This window comes from Akebia trifoliata, chromosome 9 (genome assembly GCF_017979445.1).
Source record: "Akebia trifoliata isolate Shusen 1 chromosome 9, ASM1797944v1, whole genome shotgun sequence".
Lineage (NCBI taxonomy): Eukaryota > Viridiplantae > Streptophyta > Magnoliopsida > Ranunculales > Lardizabalaceae > Akebia > Akebia trifoliata.
This window is the reverse complement of record NC_141383.1, coordinates 22,282,561-22,305,879: the sequence shown is the minus strand read 5'-3', so window position 1 is coordinate 22,305,879 and position 23,319 is coordinate 22,282,561. Positions and strand designations below refer to the sequence as shown.

Genomic DNA, 23,319 nt, shown 5'->3' with positions numbered 1-23,319 from the left:
GCCAAGCTTAATATATGATTTAAGTCAAACGTCTAGGAGTTAAATGTCAAAGACCTAACTTCACGCCTAATGTCCATACGATACATGAGCTTATCAGCTAAAAGCAGCCCAAGTCAGTCTTCCTCGAGTTGTCGAAGTAGTTCACCTTAAATTTCATCAAGCACACAAAGCCGACTTGCATTGCTCTCAACTTCGATGATGATTACAAATGAGGACCCCTCCCCTTCTCTCCCAATGTAGTCTTGGGGAAGGTGAAATGGATTGTATGGAATGAACCACATGGCGACGATCCAACGATAGTACAACTCGTCAAAAAACCCCCTAAACTTTACATCTCTAGAATCTTCCTGAGAACCCTTCACGACTCTTCTAGACCAATTTCAGAACATTCCTATTATATACATATATAAATTGTACAATGACTATGGCACCGAATGTTATACTAAATTTTATAGAGCTTTCCGGGCTCTCCTGGATATCTTTCCAGCTTTTCCAAGACCCCTAATGGAAGGTAGAAACCTCAGGTTACTAAACAGGATAGTTACTTACAATTGACCTTTTGTTCCATGATCGCATACCCATACCCTGCTTCCTATGAACCATGATACTATATATATATATTGTGTGACCCGATTTTTCAAATGTGTTGGAAGCTTAATGCTTGAGGCTCACCACAGGGTGAGGCTCGCTTTAAGGAGAGACTATTTTCCTCCAAAAACTCATCTTACTCAATGAGGGGGGGGGGGGACACAATACCTTTAGAGTTTTGACTTAGGTGTACACCTTATGCGATGTGCTGTATTTCTTCTTGTTTGTGATTAATCAGTTCTGTTACATAAATGGGTATTTGTTTTATTTCCCTTATAGATGGTTTCACTTAAATTTAGAAGACCAAGCTGTGTCCAGATGCTTTTCTTTTGCTTTTAAAGCACAAGTTCCTTTCTGCGATTTGAGTTGCCAGGTAAAAGAATTATTTATATCTAGACTTACAAATATTACAGAACCTTTCATGAAGCTATGTTAGTAATTGTTGTTGGCGATATTCAGAAGCAGAAACACGTGGTTGGAACCTTCCCTGTTGACCTGATCTTCTTCACCTTTTCTTTTGCTTTGAACTCCTCCTTTCTTCTTTTCTCCTCTGCAGATGCTCTCGCTTCGGCTGCAATTTGATCAATTTGCGATATCTCAATGCGGTAATGTTGCAAGTTCCTTTCCCTTCTCTTCGCCACTTGACCCTGCTGTAAAAGAGTAAGCCTATCAGTTTCTAATAGCCATGCATCCACAATTTTTATTAAGTTCAAAATGTAAGTAAAGCAAAACCTCTATTCTATCCAGTCGACGTTGAGCTTTTGTCTTCTTCTCATTCTCCCATGAAAGGATAGTGGTATTCATCTTGTCATACCTGAAACTTCCGCTTGTTAGTTGAATAAGAGACCCAATTCTAGCTCCTTTTATATTATAGATGTCTGAGCAAGTTTTTTAAGTCGTAGGAAGTGTTAGGTATTAAATTTCAATTTCGGTGTCTATTTCGGTTTATTCTGGAAATGGAAATATTTCGATCAATGTGGAAATTAATACGATTTTTGGAAATGATAGAAATATTGAATAAATTTTCATTGACCATGTAAGAAATGATAAAATAGGCATTAAAACACACTACTTAAGTCATTAAAATACAATAAACAACCATATGGAGTGTGAAACTGAAGATCAATAACATTTTGCTACACATACGTGCAAGTATGAAGAGTTTGACAGTGAAAAATAATAACATTTTACATGGAAATGAGAGTAATAATGTTGTTTTATCTACGTACAACTTAATATGTAAAACACTGATGAAAAAACTATTAAGTATTACATTCATGTGTTATTATATTTTTTTATTTTTTGAATAAGTATAATAAGTTGCTAATGTATCTAACTAATTAAAACATGGTTGATTGTATGCATGCTTATATACATACTAATATACTTTTAAAATACATTAAAATAAGATAAAACAGATAACTAACTAATTATATTTCATTTGTACTAATGGATGAATGTTATATGCATTTTATTAGTAAATACCATGTGTAATATACAAGTTCTTTATAAAAGCAATTATAAGTTTTTTCAAAAAGGAATATTTCGATCGAAGTTTACTATTCATCAAAATATTTCCTCCGAAATGTTGCATTTTTATACCTAAAATTTGATAATTTCCATTGAAACTCATTATTCATCAAATATTCAATGAGAGGAATGGTGATTTCCACTGAAATATATTCAAAAAGAAACCGTCGGTTAAATTTCATGTCAGAACTTGTGGAATTGGAAATATTTCGGTATATTTTGTGGAAATATGTTGAAATTTAATACTATGTGTACGTCATAACCATGATTTCTTGAATTTTCGAATTTCAATACTTGAGCCCTTCTCAGTTTCTCTTGTTCGATTGTAAAGAAATTGAGTTTGCCCCTTTGACTTGCCAAAGCGAGATGCTTAGCTTTTAAATTACGTGATATCGAGTTTTTAATAGACTGCATGAATGATGTAATTACCGTTTCTTTATCCTTGCCATCTCAGCTTTCTCCCAACCTTCTGCTTTTGCTTTTGCTTCTGCATCTGCGTCTCGAGTTGCTGTTGAGTTCCCCTTCTGCTTTTGACTCCCAACTCTTGAGAGTGTAGTGGATCTTGCATCGCCCGTAGGTCCAAGTTTCATACCATCCAAGCGAGCTGTGCCATTCAACTTCTCATCAGCAAAGCTTAGAGTCTTTTTGGTAGTCGGGACTCTACCAACAGTGTTTTCTGGCATTTTTCTATCACCATTCATACCTTCAAGCATTCTCTGCTCTGCCACATCCGATTTTTTCATGGAAGCTTCACCTGGTACAAGCCATCACTCATTTTGTTCCCTAGAAAGTAACGCTTGTTAAAAAAACTTATATGTTGGGTAGAAAATTACCCTTAGATTGCTCATATTCGTTTGCGTCGTTGCGAGAAAACCATCTAGAAAGTCGACCGGTCTCTGGCAATCCAACCGTGCTATCTTCATTTCTGATCTTGCTCTTGGTTAGGGAAGTTTCTAATCCCTCATTCATCTTTTTCCGATCCTGCAATCCTTCTTCTTCAAGAGAGTTGATGGCAAATGCAGCCGCTGCAATCACTGTTGCAAACTCGTCACTATCGCTTGAATCATTTTCCTGATCCATTTGACTAGAAAATTGCCTTCGGAACCAGTTTTGTGTCTGTCTTCCTACAAAAAACCACAAGTAATGACTGATATTTTGTTTCCTTTGCTTCATTTATGTGTCTCGGATCATGGATTATGGGTTTCAGTTAAAAGTTGTTAAGAGCATTGTTTTAAATCTCGTCCGATTTGTCTTGGTATCGTCCACCAATGAGACGGATAGACAAGTCATCTCAAACCTGATGTGTTTCTCAAAAGTCAGTCCATTATCTTTTTGTTGAATGAGACGACTTGGTCTCGTTCATGGACAAGACGAGATGTCAATGTCAAAACAAGAAACAATTTTTTTTTTTAGGGAAGGGGGATAAGAGGCAAATCTGAAAACATATTAATAAAAAGCCTACCTCCTTTGAAAGGTTGTGCTTTTTGTGGTGGTAACCTGTTTTGTCCTTCTTGGGTATCCTGTGTAAGACCAGAAAATCTCACCCTAACAAAGCAATTGTTAGTGTTCTCAATTGAAAGATAAGCTAAGCTGCATAAACATATAACATATCATCATGCACATTTAAAAGGAAAATCACCGTAACAATGCAGATTCATGTTGAAATATATACATAGGGGAGGGTTTGGCAGACAAATCTTAAGGGTACAATATTGAGAGACAATGTCTCCCAACATTGTCCCCCTAAGATTGTTTGCCAAGCTCTACCCATATATATATAGGATGGCCTTCAGAGGCCCTAAAGAGAGCCAAACATTTTTTCAATGTATAGGTTAGAAGTTTCTGAATGGGCTCGGACAGTCCACAATTCTTCAACTTATAAAATAGGGTTAGAAGTTTCGGAATGAGCTGATTTTTGATAAGGATGATCTCTTCACCATAGAGATTATCCTCAAAAAAAATAGTGCATTATGAAACTTCCAACCCCTATTTTGAAAAATGTTTGGCTCTCTTTAGGGCCTCCAACCGCTTCCCATATGTATATATATTCTTGGTAAAATAATTAAATATTTTGAAGGTTACCAATAACTGGTAGGGATGAGCTGAAATTTTCCCTACCATTTAGTATTTAAAAAATAAAACTGCAAATATCAACATATTAAGTCTTGTTTCATAAATTCCAGATCCATTGAATGAATCTTATTCTTCTGTTTTAAGTCCATCTAAAGCCAAGTTCTCAGTTAATTAAGTGTTCATTCTGCTAAATAAATATCTATAAGAGAATAATTTCAATACCTGTTACCTGCAGACGAAGAGTACCTCGTTTGTCTAATCAGATTTTCCATTCTTTAAGACTAATATGATCGATCTTGCGAGTTGTCTGAAGTTTCTGAAAGATGGGTTGAGGCCATTGGGAGGGTTGTTTATTTGAAGAAGAGTTAAAAAGTATGTTTAGTTTGTTTTGTTGTAAACAAAGTGAACTTGAGAGGTTGGCAAGCAAAGTTAGATATGCTTTGCATGCAAGCTTTGGTTTTGAATCTGAAGAATAGTCAATCAAGGAAAGTGATTCCTTTTTTTTGGGTTTTTCAATTGATGCCTAGGTTTCAAGTTGTTTATGTTCTTTCTTCTTTGTTTCTTTTTCTTTTTATCAAAGTAAGATCATTTGAGGCTACAAATATTCTCTTTTCTTATATATATATTTTTTTCCTTTTTGTAATGGTGTGAAAAGTTGAGAATATGAATGTGTTTTTTGTCACTAACCTTTTCATATATTCATTCTTAGTTTGTTCTACTAAGGTTTTGAGGAAAATATGAATCCCAAACGTCGTTTGATCTTGTACAGTGTCATTTACATGTCTTATGAGTCGTAACCCAAGGGCAGTCATGCACCATGAGTCTAGGTACATATGAATGTGTTTTTTGTCACTAACCTTTTCATATATTCATTCTTAGTTTGTTCTACTAAGGTTTTGAGGAAAATATGAATCCCAAACGTCGTTTGATCTTGTACAGTGTCATTTACATGTCTTATGAGTCGTAACCCAAGGGCAGTCATGCACCATGAGTCTAGGTACATATTGCGGCCCTTGTATGTGGCATGTTGTGTTTAGTACATGAGTCGTGATTATACGACGCCCCCCCCCCCCCCCTCTAACACATGCCCTCATTACAGAACTGTAGATCATTTGCCTCTGGATACACAAGAAGAAAAAAAAAAAAAAAAAGATTAATCGTTATGCGTATCCCGAGGAAACTGATCTACGGTTCTATGATGGGGACGTTAGAAAATCCTTACACTTTTTACATTGAGCCTAACTCATCGTCTAGGTCTAGTATAATTAGGCTTCAAAAAATTTCTTTTGCAAAGCTTAAAATGAAAAAAATAAATAAATAATATTCTCTTTGAGGGAATGAGTAATATTTAAAAAAAAAAAAAAAACAAAAATCAAGCTTAAGTACGATTTTACTAGTTATGAAGAAGTTACATTTGGGACATTTCTCATCGTTGCGTTCGTATATGGTTTGTGTTGGTAAGTAAATAATTTAGGTTTTAACAGTAGGTCATGCCCTTTAAGTGCCACATTATTTGCAATCAAAACGAGCACGACTGACAATTTGGAAGAGAGAACGATATTACATAAGATGAACCTTGCTTTTCAAACCTTTGATCTATTTTTTTCCCAAAAAAATTCTTTCATTAGTCAATCCTTGCTCAAAATCTCAACTCGACGTGATTCACCTGTGGTTTCTTTCTTTTTCTTTTTTTTTTGAAAAAATATCAAAGATTGTTTGGAGAAGCATTAACCCATTAAGGATTTTTTAGAAGTTAAAAGAAGTGTTACAGACATTTTTCATTAGTCATTAATCTCATTGAAGACCATGGTCAAGGGGCATCTCATCAATTTGAAAAAACCAAGGACAGTATATCAAAAGAGAGCTACTATTGCGACACCAACTTTTACTAATGCCACACCAATACCTATATAAATCACCAAAGAATTACACAGTTGGTGTGGCAATAGCAACTCTCTCTCTCTCTCAAAAATACAACAAAACCCGATGGGTTTGTGAAAATTACCCAACAAAAATGCCAAGCCTTTTAATTGCTTTTCTTCCAACAAAACACACAGTAGATCTATTAACTATTTTCTCTGTTACAATACATGTAATTTACACAGCAAGCTTAAGAGTATAATAAGCTTGAGACTCCAAGTGTAACAAAAAAAAATCAAAAAATTAACAGAAGGGCAACATTTGTCTTGATGTCATGGATCATTCTCCTCTTCAAGTTTTTCCTCTACTTCAAAATCCAAGCCCTCCATTCTCATCCTACCAATGTTAACTGAAATTAAACCTCTTGTAAGTAATAGATTTAAAAAAAAATTTGTGTGAAGTGATGTAATCATGATTTTAAAACTCATTTTGACGTCCAGTCTCGTACATGAATGAGACCAAGTTGTCTCAGACGAGATTTAAAAAAAAATGCCTTAGAATTGGAACAAACCATGTCTTTGAGACGATTTGTCAACTCGTCTCGTTGGTGGACGATACCGAGACAATTCGGACGAGATTTAAAACCATGGATGTAATACCCATGTCAATATATGAAGTGCACCGCTTTGGATTACTATAAACAGACCTTGTTCTCTTTGGGCAATATCAAAATAATAACGATGATATTTCTCGGGCTTCAGATTAATTTCTTTTTACAAGTAAAAAACTAACCATCAATTTGCCATATTATCTCGTATTTTTTTCTCCAATACTAAAGATCCTCTCTAGGATTTGTGGGTATAATTTCCATACATGAACAGAATCCTAACCATCCAATCTGATTAAAAATATCAAAATGGAGTAAATTTTGGGCTACTGCCAATGCATGATATGGAGAAGCCAATACTTTGGTCCACATTTTATTCGCCCGAAAGAAAAAATATGATACAAAATAAGTAGAAACATGAACAACTTACCGACAGCATCTTGTCCGGTTACATTGGGCATGAACTGCCTGATATGATCTTCTGCTGCTTTCTCGGCCTTCAATGTCTCACACTCAAATGAAACTGAAATCTTGTGTTTCCCATGCTCCTCTTCAACCATACCCACAACATCCATCTCCCAACTGTTTATAATGGGAAAGATTTAGAATTCCAATTTCTATGTAATTTTTTCAAAGTCTCAAGGCTAATTGTTTGGTATTGACTCCCAAAAATTAGAAGAAAAAAAATGACATTGGCACCCAACTTTTCCTTATTACACCCCATTTAAAAATAAAGAAAATAAGTGAAAAGTTGAGAATAAGAAAAAGTTGGAGTGCCAATAGAAGCTCTCTCTCTCTTTTTTGTTTCTTTTTTTGTGGGGGGTGTGTGTGTGTGGGGGGGGGGGGGGTTAGATTTGTATTTTTTGGGTTTAGGATTTTATATGAGCCTAATCATAATCGTAAAGAGCTATTAAAATTGTTTAAACGAGTGTTATATTGTTTTGTAATGTTGAGATTATAATTTGAGACAAACATTTGTAATGTTTGAAGAGTGTGTTTTAATTTTTAATTGGGTTGTGATAAATAATTTAAGAAATTAAGGTGTAATAAGTAATAGTCGGGGTGTCACTAGCAGCTCTCGAATAAAAAAAGGAGGTTAAGATAGCATCCAAAGAACATTAAATAATAATCAGAGAACAAAGTTGTAAAACAAGGATATTTATGAATTAAAGCCTCTATGGATTAATTAGAAAACGGAGCAACAATTTCAATTCATTTGGTATAAAAACAATTCACCTATTTTTACAAGCAGTATGGTAGGATTAGCTAATGAAAGAGATCACAAAATCATAAGTTCATAGGATATTAATTATAAATAAGAATCAAATAGAAGTACAACAAAAACAAAAACAAAAATCAAACTCCTAATGAATGTGTTTAGCCATTAAAAATATACCCATGAGCATGGTCAACATTTTGGAACCTAGCCGCGTCATGCCCTCTACACTCTACAACGACAACTCGTTCTCTCTTCCTCTGCAACAGGCCAGTTATTTTAGTTAAGCAAGAAGTGGACACACACACCGAGTGAAATTTGCCAAGTAGAGAAAAGAAAAGAGGCGAATTATCTCACAGAGTAATCGATGATTGTGAGCTTAATTAAGCGGTAATCCTCTCCTCTGCTACATTCCCTCTCGCACTCCAACTCTTTCATCACAAAAAAGAAAAACAAATAATGTTTTAATATTCCAAAACTTTTTTTAGAAAGCCAATGATTTCCATTAAATATAATTTCATTTTCTTATGCTTATACTTGAGATATACTGAAGTCGAGAATAAGAAGAAAAAAAAAACATTATTTTTTATTCCAACAATCCACAGTTCCATCTCTTTAAAGTAACTAAATTTCTGGCACTTCGTACCTTCGGATACAATGGTTGGTTTCTAAGAAACCATTGAGAATGAGTGTCAAGTATTATAAGTTTTAATATAGAATTCAGATCAAGAAATGTTCATAAACTAGCTGATAGCGATAAACTTAGAACTAGGCAAGTCAATAAGGTTTCGCTGTGTTCTAAAAATAACATGGTTTGAATTTCAAACTCCAATTATATAGAAGGTGGAGACAAGCCCAAACTCCAAGATTCTTTAAGTTTGATGAGCCTTCCACAAACTTCACGGGAGATCATTTGTTTTCATGCATGATGTCTACGGATAAAATCTATAATGTTTCAAATCCTACAAACTAGATTACCGGCCATAAGGAACATCGAAATAACCCCATCTCAAGCATCCATGTCAGAAAGAATACACAAGACCCAAGAGAAAGGAAGTGATGAAGTAATAACTTCAAGGAAAGCACATACCCAAATAAGCAAACCAAACACGGACTATGAATCTAACCAAAATATAAATAAATTAATACAAGAAGACAAAACAAAACTGCAATGATATGAAAAGATCACATGCGATTGTCCGTAAAATTGTTCAAGTTGAAGGTGCCACCTTAGTGAGGTGTAAGTCTATGTGTGGTAATACCACAGACGGGGGATTAAAACCCTGCCTTCACACTTACCAAAGCAAAAAATACAACAACAAAAATTGTTCAAGTTATTGAAAATTGGAACCACAAATGAAAAAAAAAAAAAAAAAAAATTGATCCTACTAATGTAAAGAAAGACCTAGTAAAAAATCTTAGTTTTGTTTAGTGATCAACTTGTGTTGTTTTTGTGGTCATCTCGACCGTCATTAATACAATTGCATTTACTCATAAAAAAAATTAGTAGAAAGCAACGGTTATTTTATTTTTCAAGATTGAACTTTGGATCGTATGAACAGAAAAGATTGCATTAAGTTCTCAACAAGATTGTTCAAGTTCAGTTTCTGCAGAACAAGTAAACCCCAATGTGGTTACACAAATGAAAAACAACACTAGTTTCATTTTAACTAAGTTACGGTAACAATTCTTTTCTAATACCCATAATCAAACCAACCCTACATGTAAAAAAAATTATGGGGTTTTGATAGAAAACCCATTTGGAAATCAAACAGAATCCTCCAAAAGGAAAACAACCCCATTTGCAAACAATTAAACCCAAACATATTTCCAAACCCCAACAACAGAAATAAGGCCTCCTTGTCAAAGTATAATATAACAAGTAAAACCAATGTGGTTACACAAATGAAAAACAACACTAGTTTCATTTTAACTAACTTGTAGTAGCAATTTTTTTTCTAATACCCATAAATCAAACCAACCCTACATGTAAAAAAAAATTATGGGGTTTTGAGAGAAAACCCATTTGGAAATCAAACAGAATCCTCCAAAAGGAAGACAAACCCATTAGCAAACAATTAAACCCATACAGATTGCCAAACCCCAACAAGAAAATAAGGCATCCTTGTCAAAGTTAATATAACAAGTAAAACCCAATGTGGTACACAAAGGAAAAAAAAACAACACTAATTCATTTTTTTTTTTTTTGGATGGATATGCTGGACTTGAACTCACGACCTCAAAGTTTCTTTGCAATGTGTCAAACCAACTGAGCTATGGGTCTAAGCCCATAGCTCATTTTAACTAACTTGCAGTAACAATTTTTTCTAACACCCATAAATCCATAATCAACCAACTCCACATGTAAAAATAAATAAAAAAATGTTAAAGGGTTTTGAGATTGAGAGAAAACCCATTTGGAAATCTTGGAGAAATCAACAATTAATAATGATTGAAACAAGATATGAACTCAAAACAGATAAAGAAATAATAGGGTTTAGAACTGAAGTGTAGATGGTACATACCACTGCCTTGAAGGCCATAACAGACAGAATCAGGGAGTTGGATGAAATGGCCTGATATGGACCCACATGGAAGCAAAGCTATTGACGCTATCCCTTCCATCACCTTGCCCATCTTTACTTCTCCTTTTAACTCCAATGCTTGCAAAGGACTCCACACCATGGTTTTTAAACTCGGTATCGCGTCTCGTCTCGTTCAGTTGCGATACCGAGTTGACTCTCGTTCGAGTTGTCTCGTTGGACATTGAGACAATGGTTTTTAACCATTTAAAAAATCTGAAAAATTCTAAAAATTTTCAGAAATGATGCCTATTAAAAAATGAACCTAAAAAAATATATAATTTAAAAAAAATCAATTTGAGGGTGAAAGAATAGAGGATTGAGGTTTTAACTCGTTTATCTCGATTAATTCAAACGAGATTTGGAAAATCTCGTTTGATACGTCCCTTTTAACTCGTGAATTAATCATTTTCTGCGCTGTCTCGTTTGTATTGCCTGAGATATTAAAAAATATCATCCAAGACAACTCGCTTATCTCACGTTACACAGTCATCTCAAAATATTTTGTGAGTTGGTCTCATTCAGCTCTGATAATGAGTTAACTCTGGAGATACATCCCGATTTTGGACGAGTTTAAAAACCATGCTCCACGCAAGTTTGATTTTTCTTAGAAGATTATCAACCAGTTTAGTCAAATTTTGGGTCCACCAATTTAACGGCCTGGATTGAATAATAAGGTTGATGTCTTGAGATGTCCCTTATATTATATTTTCAAACTTGTAACAGAGCTCTTGACCATGGTCTTTGTGAGAGACTAATATAAAATGATTGAAATACCCCCATCTACACCCTCTTAGCTTCAAGGCTTTCAACCTTTGAGTTTGGTTTAATTTGATTAATTATTTAAGTTGGTAAAGTGAGTCAAAAACCCACCTTCACTCACTAATTACTAACTACCATGCTTGTCAAGAAAAAAAAAACCTCTTTGAGATGAATGTGAAGATGATTTTTTTGTGTAATGATTTTCTGAGCTCCCCCCTACACACACCGCCCCTTACGCTCCCATCACATAATCGAAGATCATTTGCCATGAGATACGCATAATCATAAATATTTTCTTGTGTATCCCGAGGCAAATAATCTACGGTTCTATGATGGGAGCATGTGTCAGAGGGGGGCGTCATATTATCATGACTTAATTTTTTTTACCCAAAATGACTGTCTGATAAAATCAAGAGTAGAAGATGGAATGTGAGGGAAATCAAGAACTGTTGGGCCCAAAACCAATCCCATCCTGGAGTCAAGTTAGTCCGGGCCTTGCCCTAGGAAGAACTGCCCAAAAAATTTGACTCCAGGCAGAAAAATTAAAGATTCTTGCCTATAAGTTGAAGGTGGGGCATTTTAGTCATTTTATTAGTCTTTTACAAAAGACCATGGTTGAGGTGTGTATCCTCAGTCGTGATCACCACCATGTTGGTGAGATTCCAGTTAAAAGTTAATTTCTTTTCATATGTATTTTCCATTATGAATTAAGTTATGTTTGGTAACACTTTCGAAGTATAGAAATCAAACTTCAGAAATTTCATCCGACATCTCCCATCACTCATCAAAACTTCTGAATTTTAGTTCAGAAGTCTGAAACAAAATAAACGAAAATAAGACTTTTGAAGTCTAAATTTTAAAGGTGAAACACCTCCATTCAGACTTCAAATGTGTTAACAAACATATTAAAAAGAATTGAAATGTCCAAGCTTGTAATTGTTCCAAGTGAGAAAAGTTTTTTTTTTTCTAGTGCTTACGGTTCTGCTTAATTGAGTACTATGGAAATTTGTTTTCCACCATTTGATTACATGTAGGAAAATATAAAAAAGAAATCTAGTTTTTAGCATTGTTTTAAGACTCATCGGCATATTTGAATTCCAAAAAAATGCAATCAAACAAACACATAAAAGTTGTTATTTCCAAGGAAAATCATTTTCCTGCTCAACCAAACCAAACATACCTATAGTGATGTGGACATTTGAAGTGCTTGATATGTGATGTTTCCCCCTAATATTAATACAAAGATTCTATTAACATACCAACTTTTGCTACCACCACCCAAATTCATATGTAAATTAAGAGTGCAACTTGGTCTGTCCAATTCAAACCAAGAACCAAATCAAATCAAAAGTTTTGCACTGGTTTGTTCGATTTGGAACAAATTGCGATTCAGTTGTGAGTTAAAAAAATAGAGAACCGATCAATGTGGTTCAGTTCACGGTTCGGGGCTTGTATAGAACAAACCTTGTATAATAAATAAATATATTCATTTATTATGAATTATTTTACAAGTTAAAGACATACCCATCCGATGAAACACATTCTTACAGTAATGGAATAGAGGAACTTAGGACCAACGCCAATGAAGATTAGAACTTGACATGCATCTCATCTCATGGCCTGCACCACCAAAATTGGTTGCAAAAACAAAAGAACAACAATTTTCTGACACCCTCCTCTGCATATACATCCCCTGACGTGGCATGTGTAAGAACCATAGATTCTTTTCCTTGGGATACACAACTACACATTTATGAGATATACAATTATGTATCCCAAGGGAAAAAGATTTCTAACCCATGCCATGTCAGGGGACGTCAGAAAATCACGACTCAACAAAATTCATATACATTTATTCCTTGTAAATAGCATTCTTCTTCGGCTAATAAGAACACATGATGTTTCAACCCAGCCGTCTAGACGACTTATTCTTTTTGCCATTTATATAGATCAGAAAGTAACTCTGATTTAACATTGGTACAAGGCAGGCCAAGATTATCATATACAAGGATAAGATATAGAAAGTTTAGAAGTATGATCCGTGTACCTACCTTTAGTTATATACGCTTCATAAGAGGAGGAGAAGAGATGAAAATAACTATCAAAATCAAAGAGTCGGAGAGAAAGCTTTCTGATCTTCTTCCACAGCTGGTGAACCCGAATCAGAATCTAGTTTCTTGAACACTAGCTTTTGTTGGGGAAGCTGTCCATTAGAGAACGCCGAGACCTCTGTGTCTATTAAGATCGCGTCCTCATCCTTGAAATCCCCTCTCAAGATACCCTTGGCAAGCTCATTTTCAACGTTTTGTTGGATTACTCGCTTGACCGGTCTGGCCCCATAGTTGGGGTCATACCCAAGACTCCCTAAAAGCTCTACTGCAGCTTCGGTCACCTTGATTTTCATCTTTCGGTCTGCAAGCCTCTTTTGTACGCGTTCCAACTGCAAGGCAGGACGTAAGCATAAGGTGAGTTGAAGAGATGAACAAAATTTTGAGGGACAATTTGTCAAAAAATGGTTTTGAATGCTTTCAACTATTTACTGAAATTTGAATATCCAAAACCAAACTGAGCATAGATAAGCAAACACAGAGAAAGGAATGAAGGAACTTATAAATATGCAATGAAATTTGAAGGCCCGAAGAAGAAAAAAAAATCTGCAAAAAGAAAGCAACGACTCCAATGAGGTAAAAAAGTTTCCACATATTCTATGAAGAAAAAAGTTAACCCAAAAGGACTTCATAAAGTCCACACTTTCTTATGTAATGTGTCAGTGTTTCCACATCTGCAGGTGTCATGTGCCAGACATCAACTCCTGCAAGCTTTAATGCACCACCAATACATGTAAAGTGTGTCACATGAGTCAGCCATGCAGGAAACACTATCCTGCAAGGAAATTTCTCAGAAAAAAATGGCCTAGTCAAGTAAATCCAAATAAAATAATTTAGGCCAACTGGATGATCATATCCATCCGATGAGACACATTCTTACACATTGCAATTTCAGTCTTGAAACTGCAACACATCCAACATAGTCACCTGATTGCGTCACGTTCTGGTAGCTAATACCACGCCAACCAATTCAACACATACAGCGAGGCATACAAGATGAGTAGCTAAAAGTCCCATATAAATATGGGCATTTTGTTACCGGCAAGAATGAGATTTATGAGATGGTTACCAATCAAATAAGCGTGATCTTCGGACTATGGCCAAGCTAAAGAGTTGACCCATTGACTGAACTACAAGACTTGCAAATATGTTCCACAGATTTATTCATCTGGGGATCTAAGATGGGATGCATTAAAAAAAAAGGTCTAAGCAATGAAGTATCAATGCAAGGGCACCTTACCTGTAACCTCACAATACTGTTTATCTGCTTGCGATCCAGAGGTTGGAAAACTATATACTCGTCTACTCGGTTCATGAATTCGGGACGAAAGACTGACCTTGCAGCCTCCATCACCCTATTTTTAATGGTCTCATAGGCTAATTCCTTCGACAAGTTCTCGTCATCTGTGTTAAGTATGTACTGTGACCCAACATTTGAAGTCATAATGAGGACAGTGTTGGTGAAGCTAACAGTGCGACCCTGTGAGTCGGTCACCCTCCCATCATCTAGAATCTGAAGAAACACATTGAACACATCTGAATGAGCCTTTTCAATCTCATCAAACAAGATAACCGCATATGGCCTTCTGCGGACCGTCTCTGTGAGTTGCCCGCCTTCCTCGTACCCAACATAACCAGGTGGGGCTCCAATCAATCTTGAGACTGCATGCTTTTCCATGTACTCACTCATGTCAATCCGCACAAGGGATTCTTCAGTATTGAACATATACGAAGCAAGAGCCTTGGCAAGTTCTGTCTTGCCAACTCCAGTGGGACCCATGAACATGAAACTAGCAATTGGACGGTGAGGATCAGAGAGACCAGCTCGTGACCGTTGGATGGCATCGGCTACTGCTTTTACTGCAGGGTATTGACCCACAACACGTTTATGCAACTCTTCCTCCAAGTGTAACAGCTTTTCTCTTTCAGACTGTTTCAGCTTGGAAACAGGGATACCCGTCCATTTGCTAACTATTTCAGCAACATCATCTCCCGTAACTTCTTCTCTAAGCATGGATTTTCCAGACTTCAGATACTCGTCCAACTCCTTCTCTGCACCTCCCAGCTGGCGTTGCAAACTGTTGAGGCTTCCATATTTCAGCTCAGCTGCGCGATTAAGGTCATATTCCCGTTCCGCCTGTTGGATCTCAAGATTTACCCTATCAATCTGCATTAAAAAAAGGAGCGTCCAAAACGGTTCAATTCTCCAAATAAGGAAAAGATGATGAAGGCATTTATTACAGAATAAATTCAAGAGAAATAAGAAAGAATTAAGGAACGGATACAATACCTCTTCTTTAATGGACTGAATACGTGTCATGACAGATTTTTCGTGCTCCCACTGCTCGGTCAACTCCTTCTGCTTTTCCTTTAAGAGAGAAAGCTCAGCCTCAAGGCGATACAGCCTATCTTTTGAAGCTTTGTCTGTGTCATTCATAAGAGAGAGTCGCTCCATCTCCATCTTCAGTACAGAACGATTAATCTCATCCAGTGCAGTTGGTTTTGAAGTAATTTCCATTTTCAGTTTTGCGGCTGCCTCATCTACCAAGTCAATTGCTGGAAGAGACATGGAAAACATTAGCACTCCATGAGGTGCAACTTGGTTCGGTTTGGTTGGGTTTGGTTTACAGCCAAATCGGAACCGAACCGACATAGGTCAGTAATATTAAATAAGAACCAAAACCAAACCAATTTCCCATACGACCAAACCGAACTAAGGTCGGTTTGGTTCTATGGGTTGCCAATAGCTTATAAAACCTCCTTGGAAGCAACATATTTTTAATGAAAATAAATAAATAATGAACATGAAATTTTATATAATTGTCATCTATCTATCCAAAAAAAAGTCTTTAATCTAAGTTCTAACTCCTACAAAGTAGTAAGTCAACAAGTGTTTGGCTCTCGAATTGGTTCGGTTCTATACAAGCCTTGAACTGAGAACCGAACCAAATTGATCAGTTCTCCATTTTCTCAACCCAGAACTGAACCACAACTTGTTCCCAATCGAACCAAAAAAATCCAAAGCAATCGGTTTGGTTTGGTTCTCAGTTTGAACTGGACCAAGTCACACCCCTAACGGCAACCATAAAATGTGACTCATGAGTTCCAGTTCAGATACTTGTGCCATGAAAAAAAAGTCTTTGGTTACCTTTGTCTGGCAAAAAACGTCCACTGATATATCGATCTGAAAGAATTGCAGCGTCCACAAGGGCACTGTCAGAAATGCGGACTCCATGATGCAGCTCATATCTTTCACGAAGTCCACGCAAGATAGAGATTGTATCTTCCACCGATGGTTGATCAACATAAACTTGCTGGAAACGACGCTCCAAGGCTGGATCTTTCTCAATATATTTACGGTATTCATCAAGAGTCGTTGCACCAATACATCGTAACTCTCCACGACCAAGCATAGGTTTCAACAGATTACCGGCATCCATGGCACCGTTTGTGGCACCTGAAGTATAAAAGCGGAGAGTATCAATCCCTATTAAGTTATATAGTTTAAAGTAAATTTGAACTCAACCAAGAAGGCGATAACTAAGGAGATTAGCTGAGTCAACTCAACCTAATCAAAACTCAGATTAAGTGGTTGACAAAGGCGTAAACCAATGAACTTAAACAGCATCAAGAGCATAACATCCTTGAAAATGGACCATCTTATGTAGATCTAAACTTTAATTTCCAAATTATTATATGTCAAAAATGAATTACAATCTTCAAAAAGCTTTCAAAGAATCTTTGCCCATCAAGCATCTGAAACATATGAGTAATTAAGCATGCTAAGTACATACCGGCCCCAACAACTGTGTGGATCTCATCAATGAAAAGAACTATCTGTCCTTCTGATTCAGTAACTTCTTTAAGGACAGCTTTCAGTCTATCCTCAAATTCTCCCCGGAATTTCGCTCCAGCTATGAGTGCACCCATGTCAAGGGAAATCAACTGAAAAAGTAAACCATGTCAGATCAAGACTCAAAGTGGTCAACTCCTATTAACAACTGTAACACTCCTGCCAAGTGCCAACACAAGAAACTAGAAATTGCCAGATCAAATTAGAAAGTACATCAAAGCAGTGCAAAGCAGAGAAGCTACCAAACATTCAAGAACTTGGAATCCAGTAAAAAACCCGCAAGTCAATTCACAGGTTCAACTCAGTGGTCAATAGAACTTTACAATTTCATAAATAATCAACTTCCCTTTTTCAAAGCAAAACTCCTCAATGTTTGTGTATGGACCTGTCTAACTTATTTATTTTCTTATGTGTAAAATTTCCTCAAAAAACAGAGAAATGGAGGTTTAAGGGGGGCTACCTAAAAGATGAAGAGGACGATCCAGAAAAAAAATAATTAAAAAAGAAGAAGAAGACAAAGAAGAAAGAAGGATTACAACCAAAAACACTGGCAAATACATACCATCACGACACACATGCCCCCACCTAAAAACAAAATCCTCAAAGAAATTAATGAAAAAGAAGATCAGAGAAAAGAAGAAGAATCTCTATAAGGAAGTATATGAAAAAGTACCTACAGAATCAACTTTGTGGGTATTATGGAGTCCCAAGTGAAAATATTTGCAAGATTAAAGGCATGTACGAGAATTGTGACTAGTTTAAGGACAAAAGGTAAGGTGACAAATCAGTTCCCAATGACAATTGGTATACACCATGGATCAACTTTCAATGCATGTGCCTATTTGTTGTAGTTATAGATAAATTAATTGATCATATTAAAGAATAAGTCTCTTTGTATATGTTATTTGTACATACAAAAACCATAACTCTGCAGGCTTTTTCTTCTTTTTTTTTTTTTTTTTTTTTTTTTTTTTTGTTTTTTTTTTTTTTTTTTGTTTTATTTTGTGTGTGGGTGTGGGTGGGGTGGGGTGGGGTGGGGGATCTTTAGAAAATAAAGTCCAGTAAAATCAGATGACCATTAAGTACCCTAAAGCTACAATTTTCCTTACCTTGGAGTCTATAAGGATTAAGAGAGGAGGATGTTGCCCATAGAATTAGAGCTGAATGGTTAAAAGTGAAAGTGTGCTCTGGAGTGATATGTGACCAAAGCAACCAGCCAAATTAAAAGTAAGTTTTATAAGTAGGTAACAAAAACGCTATGCTATACGGAGTGGTACATTGTCCAATCAAGAAATAAGTTAGTAGATTAAGTGTAACAGATACAAGGAACAAGGATGCTAAGATTGGTGAGTACAAACACAAGAGAAGATAAAATAATAGATGAACACATTTGTAAAAATGTAAGAGTAGCCCCAATAGGTGATAAACCAATAGAAATGGTTTGGTCGTGTAACGAACACCGATTACACGTCCAATCTGAAGGAACATGCAAGTTGAAAGTTATAATAAATAATAAAAAAACCAAGAAGACAGCTAAAAAGGAAAGTGGATTGAGACGATGAGGGTGGATAAGAAAATATTTCAATTGAAAGAAGGCAATGATTTTGAAAGAATTGAACGGAGGGACAGGATTCGTTCAGCAAATCCCAAATTTTTTGGATAAGGCTTTGATAATGATGATGATAATTTGGATTGGATTTAAAAATATTGGCAAGCCAAAAAAAACAAAAACAAAAAAAAGTGGATCGCATACAAAACATTTAAAATTTGTAATATTTGCTTTCCTCATTATTTTAACAAATCCAAAATGAGATTTGGGCTGTAGAGACTTTGGCATCTATGAACACGAAGAGACGAGTTCTCGATCCAGATTACACTGATTCAAGTTGATTCAGGCATCCAACTCGGAATTGCTCAAGTTTGAAAAACATGTTAGATGTAAGACTTGTGGTGCCTCAAGCATTGGGGGAAATGGCTTTTAGAGCTTATGTGCCAATTCCCTACCGCCAAGCACCTCCATCAATGTGCATCACCGGAAGTCCCATATTATTCACCATTCAAGAATTTTGGTGCTCAGGACGACAGCCTAATAATTTCAAGCATTTCATAATAATTCAAAGGCTGGAAAATGAAGAAATGACAGCAAAAAAGAAAAGGCTTTTTTCAAAACAAATATGATTAACTCATTCCCAACACCCAAAAATCTACAAGAAAGAGGCAGACCCTTTTCTTAACATTTAATCACCAAAAATAAGATACAATAATATTTTATTTTTTTTAAGTTGTCAGCTTGGTTAGTTTTTAAAGTCTCTAGTGGTAAGTGAATAAAGTAACACATGAGTTACAACTTTCTGGCAACCATAAGAAAATATTAGCAATAAACTAATGACTAAGAACTCTTGATAAAATACACACCTTGCGGTTCATCAAAGCCTGAGGTACATCTCCTTGCACTATTCTCTGGGCAAGCCTGTTGGAAAGTAAAGTTGAAATAAACATCTAGCATATACAAAATACCACTTGTGAATGTGTGCATGGGCCCAGGCGAGCCAAGCTAGCTCACCATAAATAAGACTTTTATGTCTAAACTTCTTACTGACAAACCAAGCCTGAACCTCAAGCTCGGATCCACCAAAAAAAATAGAACAACAAATATTGTAGGCACTTACCCTTCTGAAATCGCAGTTTTTCCAACTCCTGGCTCACCAATTAACACAGGATTGTTCTTTGTTCTCCTAGAGAGGATCTGTATGCATCTCCGTATTTCATCATCTCTTCCTATAACTGGATCAAGCTTTCCTTCTCGTGCCATAGCTGTCAAATCCTTCCCATATTTTTCTAGGGATTCATACTTCCCCTCGGGGTCTGTTAGAATTAGAAAATAAAGATATGATGCTTCAAGGCTAAGATAAAAGGTTTTGAATGCATGCAAAAGTACTTAATGATATAACATCAAGTCAACCAGAGCATCTACACAACAAATTTAAGTAGCAAGACAACGTCATAGGTGGGCTTCATAACAATTGTTATGCATAAATGCATAATCCATCCGTTCCAACACCCCAAACAGACGAATTAAAACCTAGGTTCATTCCAAGAACAATGATGCGAGTATTCTTAACGACGCAGGTATGCTACAAGTACAAAGGACTAGTTGTATCAGCACCAGATAATTGGGAGAACTTGCCCTCCCTATTCTGGTACCAGAGTACCATATACAGTATTATAATACATGCAAAGCACTACAACTTCCAAGCCTAATTTCGTTGATTAGGTGTAATTAACTTCCAAGCCTAATTTTGATTGTTCCACCTAGGAGATTCCCCTAAACCAAAGACTACTCAAGAACCAAATCTTACGGCAACTTTGCACACTCTAAAAACTTCAACAAATGACCAAGTGAAAAGAAAAATGAGGAAATAGAAGAGATGGTTATAATCACATATTCATATGAAGATGCAGATTTACGGCTAATAAAACCTCTTGGTTAAGATACACATAATTATGGATCAATCCCCCATATGTGCAACACGTGAAGATAGAAAGGAGGATGACTTCTCCCTATCCTCCCTTCTTTATGCAAGTATTCTTCTCCTCATGCAATTGATCTAATCTTAACCAAATAGAATTAAGGAATGAGATATGATCAGACATATGAAATGAAAGAAGGGAAGCCATTATCACCTTGGTCAATAACTCTTTGGCGTCCCCTTATGGACTCTATGGCCGACTTTAAGGTCTTGAGAGAAATTTGGAAATCTTTAAACAATTGCTTTCCGAACCGTTGATCTTGTGTAAAACCAAGTACTAAATGCTCCACCGACACGAAGGAATCACCGTACTCTTTCTTGTACTCCCTAGACCTCTGAATCAGAGCTTCCATATCCCGTCCTAACATAGAACCAGATGATTCACTTATAACCTGTGGTGTGATTGGACAAGAGAATATGAGGATATAAGCACCAAGATCAAAGATATAAGAAAGACAGAGATTTCACATAGATGTAGATTAAAAGCATTTTAAGAACAATGTAGGTCCAATTTATCAGACTAACTGATAAAAAAATTAACTACTCATACGCCAGAAAGTAATGATAATCTACCAACTCTTTTCCGGCGCATGTGGCACATAAGCAGAGAAGTGAACCACTCTTTGCTTAAAAATCAATCTCTGATGCAAAAAATAGCCTGATTGGATGATCATTACCATCTCTCTTTTTTTTTCTTTTTGCTATGCAAAGCAAGGATTTGAACCTATATTCTGGGATTAATACTCCTCGAGCCTTTAACAATTATATATAAGTTGGCACCTACCATGATAATTACCATCTGTCTATAGAATTTCTACTAAAATTATCACAAGACTAATGGTGCAATAAAACCAAATCACCAATGTCCACTTAATTAATGAATGGCACAGAAGTTCGATGTTATCTTAAGTGGTACCCATCAAATGGTCGATCCAACCTCCCTCATGTCCACAATATTATGTTGGTAGTCAGCCATTAAAACGATATGTGAGCACATTTCTCCCTATAAGAATAGTGCCTTCCAAGGTGATGTGAAGTGGGAGAGAAAATATCATAATTGGGAATTTGGACAAGACGGACCTTTCATTATTCATTTTATTAACAGAGTACAATAGGAGATTTCTGTGTACAAATGGAAATACAACTAGAGAAAACTACATAATGGGTTTGTTACCTTTGGTTGCCGTTGAATGAATTTGTCAGTAGCTTCTAGAAGGCGGGTATTGTCGACCCCCACCTTTGAAAAGATTCGCCGTGCTAGCCCATTCTTCTGCTCCAACAGAGCCTTCATCAAGTGCTCTGTCTCTACAATCTGATGCTTGTTCTCTTTTGCCACTTCTGGCGACGCAACAATTGCTTGCCAAGCCATCTCCGTAAACTCTTGTTGAGTAATCTACCATTTAAAAAAATGTTGTTCAATCCTAAGTTCAAGTGAGTTATACATGATACATAGTTGTTCAAAGAACATAAGAAATCTTCCTCTTAGAGGAAACATTTGCAACAAAAAATGCAAATTTTCAACGGAGCCTAAAAATTACAACATATTTGGATCAAAAATGCAAATTTTCACCGAAGTCTAAAAAATTACACCATTTTCTGATTACCAGCAATGATGAACAAGATTCAACCATACCCAAATCTATCTTTATTGAGAACCAAATCACAGCCATGAAAAAATGCCTAAATTTTCCACATAAATACTTACAAATCTTCTTCCTCACTAACTAAATACAAAGAAATCAAGCAACCCAGACACATAGAAGCATACAAATTTCACAAATATCCATAAAAAAAATACACAATTTTCTGTAATATTCAATAACGAACACTTGGATGAAAATTCATCCAAGTTCCAAACTTTTCTCAACTTCACTTCACTTCACTTAAAATTAAATAAAACAAAAAAAAAATTTTACTCAAATCCATTAAAAATCGAAAAAAAAAAAAACACAAATAAAGTAACAATTACCCTTCCATTGCTCGAAGTGTCACATCGAACAACAAATGACCGCGACGAACTCTTCCCGAACCTCTCAACCCCTCTTTTAAGAAACAAATCACTCTTCTTCAAAGCTTTTGAAGATTGTAAGGTTCTTAGAGTTCTAGGGTTTACAGTTAAGCTCAGAGAAAACTGAGACTGAGCGAACAAAGCTCTTCTGCTGCAACTCTTCGACAGTGATGGAAGATTGGACTGGAAAGCTGAGTGGATTGTCTCCATTAACGAATTCCTGCAACGCAATCTGGTTTCTCCTAGGGTTTCTTGGGGAGGGGAGGGGGGTATCTTCGTTTCAGGAGAGGGTGTTATCTATAAATTGTAGGAAAAAGTGAGGGCTTTGCGTGTTAATTTAAAAAAGCTAAAGGTTCCAATTGTTCTGGGACGTTCTTAGAGGAAGAAGACAGTGAAGAGAGGAAGCTAGAGCGTTCCGGAATGTGCGTATTACGCACCAGAACGATGTCCTGTTTGTATAATAAGGTACGGCGTCTACGTGGCACGTTTTGGTTGGAACTTCAAACATCTACAACTTCAAATCAAGCTTTTACTCTGTGCAGAATGCCACGTAGACATCTTATGCTGTTATATAGGAACGGAACACCGTTCTGGATCGCAAC

The 23,319-nt window shown here is 36.1% G+C and overlaps 3 protein-coding genes across 6 annotated transcripts; all 3 read right to left on the bottom strand.

The window, feature by feature from the left end:
- Positions 1–954: 954 nt before the first annotated feature.
- LOC147394704 (Remorin family protein) lies at positions 955–4,551 on the bottom strand. 3 transcript variants are annotated; one of them, XM_086453075.1, is made up of 7 exons: positions 4,414–4,551; positions 3,581–3,663; positions 2,952–3,242; positions 2,822–2,872; positions 2,548–2,722; positions 1,321–1,402; positions 955–1,238 (listed from the first exon to the last, which is right to left on the bottom strand). In XM_086453075.1, exons 1-7 carry the CDS (start codon positions 4,461–4,463, stop codon positions 1,044–1,046), a joined length of 927 nt encoding a protein of 308 aa, XP_086309201.1. In that variant the 5' UTR covers positions 4,464–4,551; the 3' UTR covers positions 955–1,043. The 3 variants fall into 3 exon arrangements, with proteins under 3 accessions (XP_086309201.1, XP_086309199.1, XP_086309200.1); XM_086453073.1 differs by having other exon boundaries at positions 2,548–2,872; XM_086453074.1 differs by having other exon boundaries at positions 955–1,235; positions 2,548–2,872.
- Positions 4,552–6,192: 1,641 nt separating this feature from the next.
- Positions 6,193–11,366, bottom strand: LOC147394703 (uncharacterized). 2 transcript variants are annotated; one of them, XM_086454462.1, is made up of 5 exons: positions 10,400–11,366; positions 8,232–8,305; positions 8,055–8,134; positions 7,089–7,240; positions 6,193–6,447 (listed from the first exon to the last, which is right to left on the bottom strand). In XM_086454462.1, exons 1-5 carry the CDS (start codon positions 10,557–10,559, stop codon positions 6,443–6,445), a joined length of 471 nt encoding a protein of 156 aa, XP_086310588.1. In that variant the 5' UTR covers positions 10,560–11,366; the 3' UTR covers positions 6,193–6,442. The 2 variants fall into 2 exon arrangements, with proteins under 2 accessions (XP_086310588.1, XP_086310587.1); XM_086454461.1 differs by having other exon boundaries at positions 6,193–6,460; positions 10,400–10,676.
- A 1,684-nt stretch (positions 11,367–13,050) lies between these two features.
- Positions 13,051–23,088, bottom strand: CLPB3 (casein lytic proteinase B3). Its single transcript, XM_086454460.1, has 10 exons — positions 22,679–23,088; positions 21,884–22,102; positions 20,864–21,101; positions 19,849–20,044; positions 19,595–19,649; positions 17,121–17,271; positions 16,475–16,783; positions 15,617–15,882; positions 14,567–15,493; positions 13,051–13,658 (listed from the first exon to the last, which is right to left on the bottom strand). The coding sequence occupies exons 1-10, from the start codon at positions 22,925–22,927 to the stop codon at positions 13,326–13,328; spliced, it is 2,943 nt and encodes a 980-aa protein (XP_086310586.1). The 5' UTR covers positions 22,928–23,088; the 3' UTR covers positions 13,051–13,325.
- Positions 23,089–23,319: the final 231 nt, after the last annotated feature.

Excerpts from the sequence above, each read along its gene's own strand:
- LOC147394703 (XM_086454461.1), bottom strand. The coding sequence starts at position 10,559 with ATGGTGTGGAGTCCTTTGCAAGCATTGGAGTTAAAAGGAGAAGTAAAG. Across the intron at positions 7,241-8,054 it reads AATGTTGACCATGCTCATGG|TTGGGAGATGGATGTTGTGG; the intron begins GTATATTTTTAA and ends CATTATAAACAG. Across the intron at positions 6,461-7,088 it reads AACCGGACAAGATGCTGTCG|TTAACATTGGTAGGATGAGA; the intron begins GTAAGTTGTTCA and ends GTTTAATTTCAG.
- LOC147394704 (XM_086453073.1), bottom strand. The coding sequence starts at position 4,463 with ATGGAAAATCTGATTAGACAAACGAGGTACTCTTCGTCTGCAGGTAAC. Across the intron at positions 3,664-4,413 it reads TCTTCGTCTGCAGGTAACAG|GGTGAGATTTTCTGGTCTTA; the intron begins GTATTGAAATTA and ends TTGCTTTGTTAG. Across the intron at positions 2,873-2,951 it reads CGAATATGAGCAATCTAAGG|GTGAAGCTTCCATGAAAAAA; the intron begins GTAATTTTCTAC and ends GGCTTGTACCAG.
- CLPB3 (XM_086454460.1), bottom strand. The coding sequence starts at position 22,927 with ATGGAGACAATCCACTCAGCTTTCCAGTCCAATCTTCCATCACTGTCG. Across the intron at positions 17,272-19,594 it reads AGGCTTTGATGAACCGCAAG|TTGATTTCCCTTGACATGGG; the intron begins GTGTGTATTTTA and ends TTACTTTTTCAG. Across the intron at positions 13,659-14,566 it reads ACAGTATTGTGAGGTTACAG|TTGGAACGCGTACAAAAGAG; the intron begins GTAAGGTGCCCT and ends CCTGCCTTGCAG.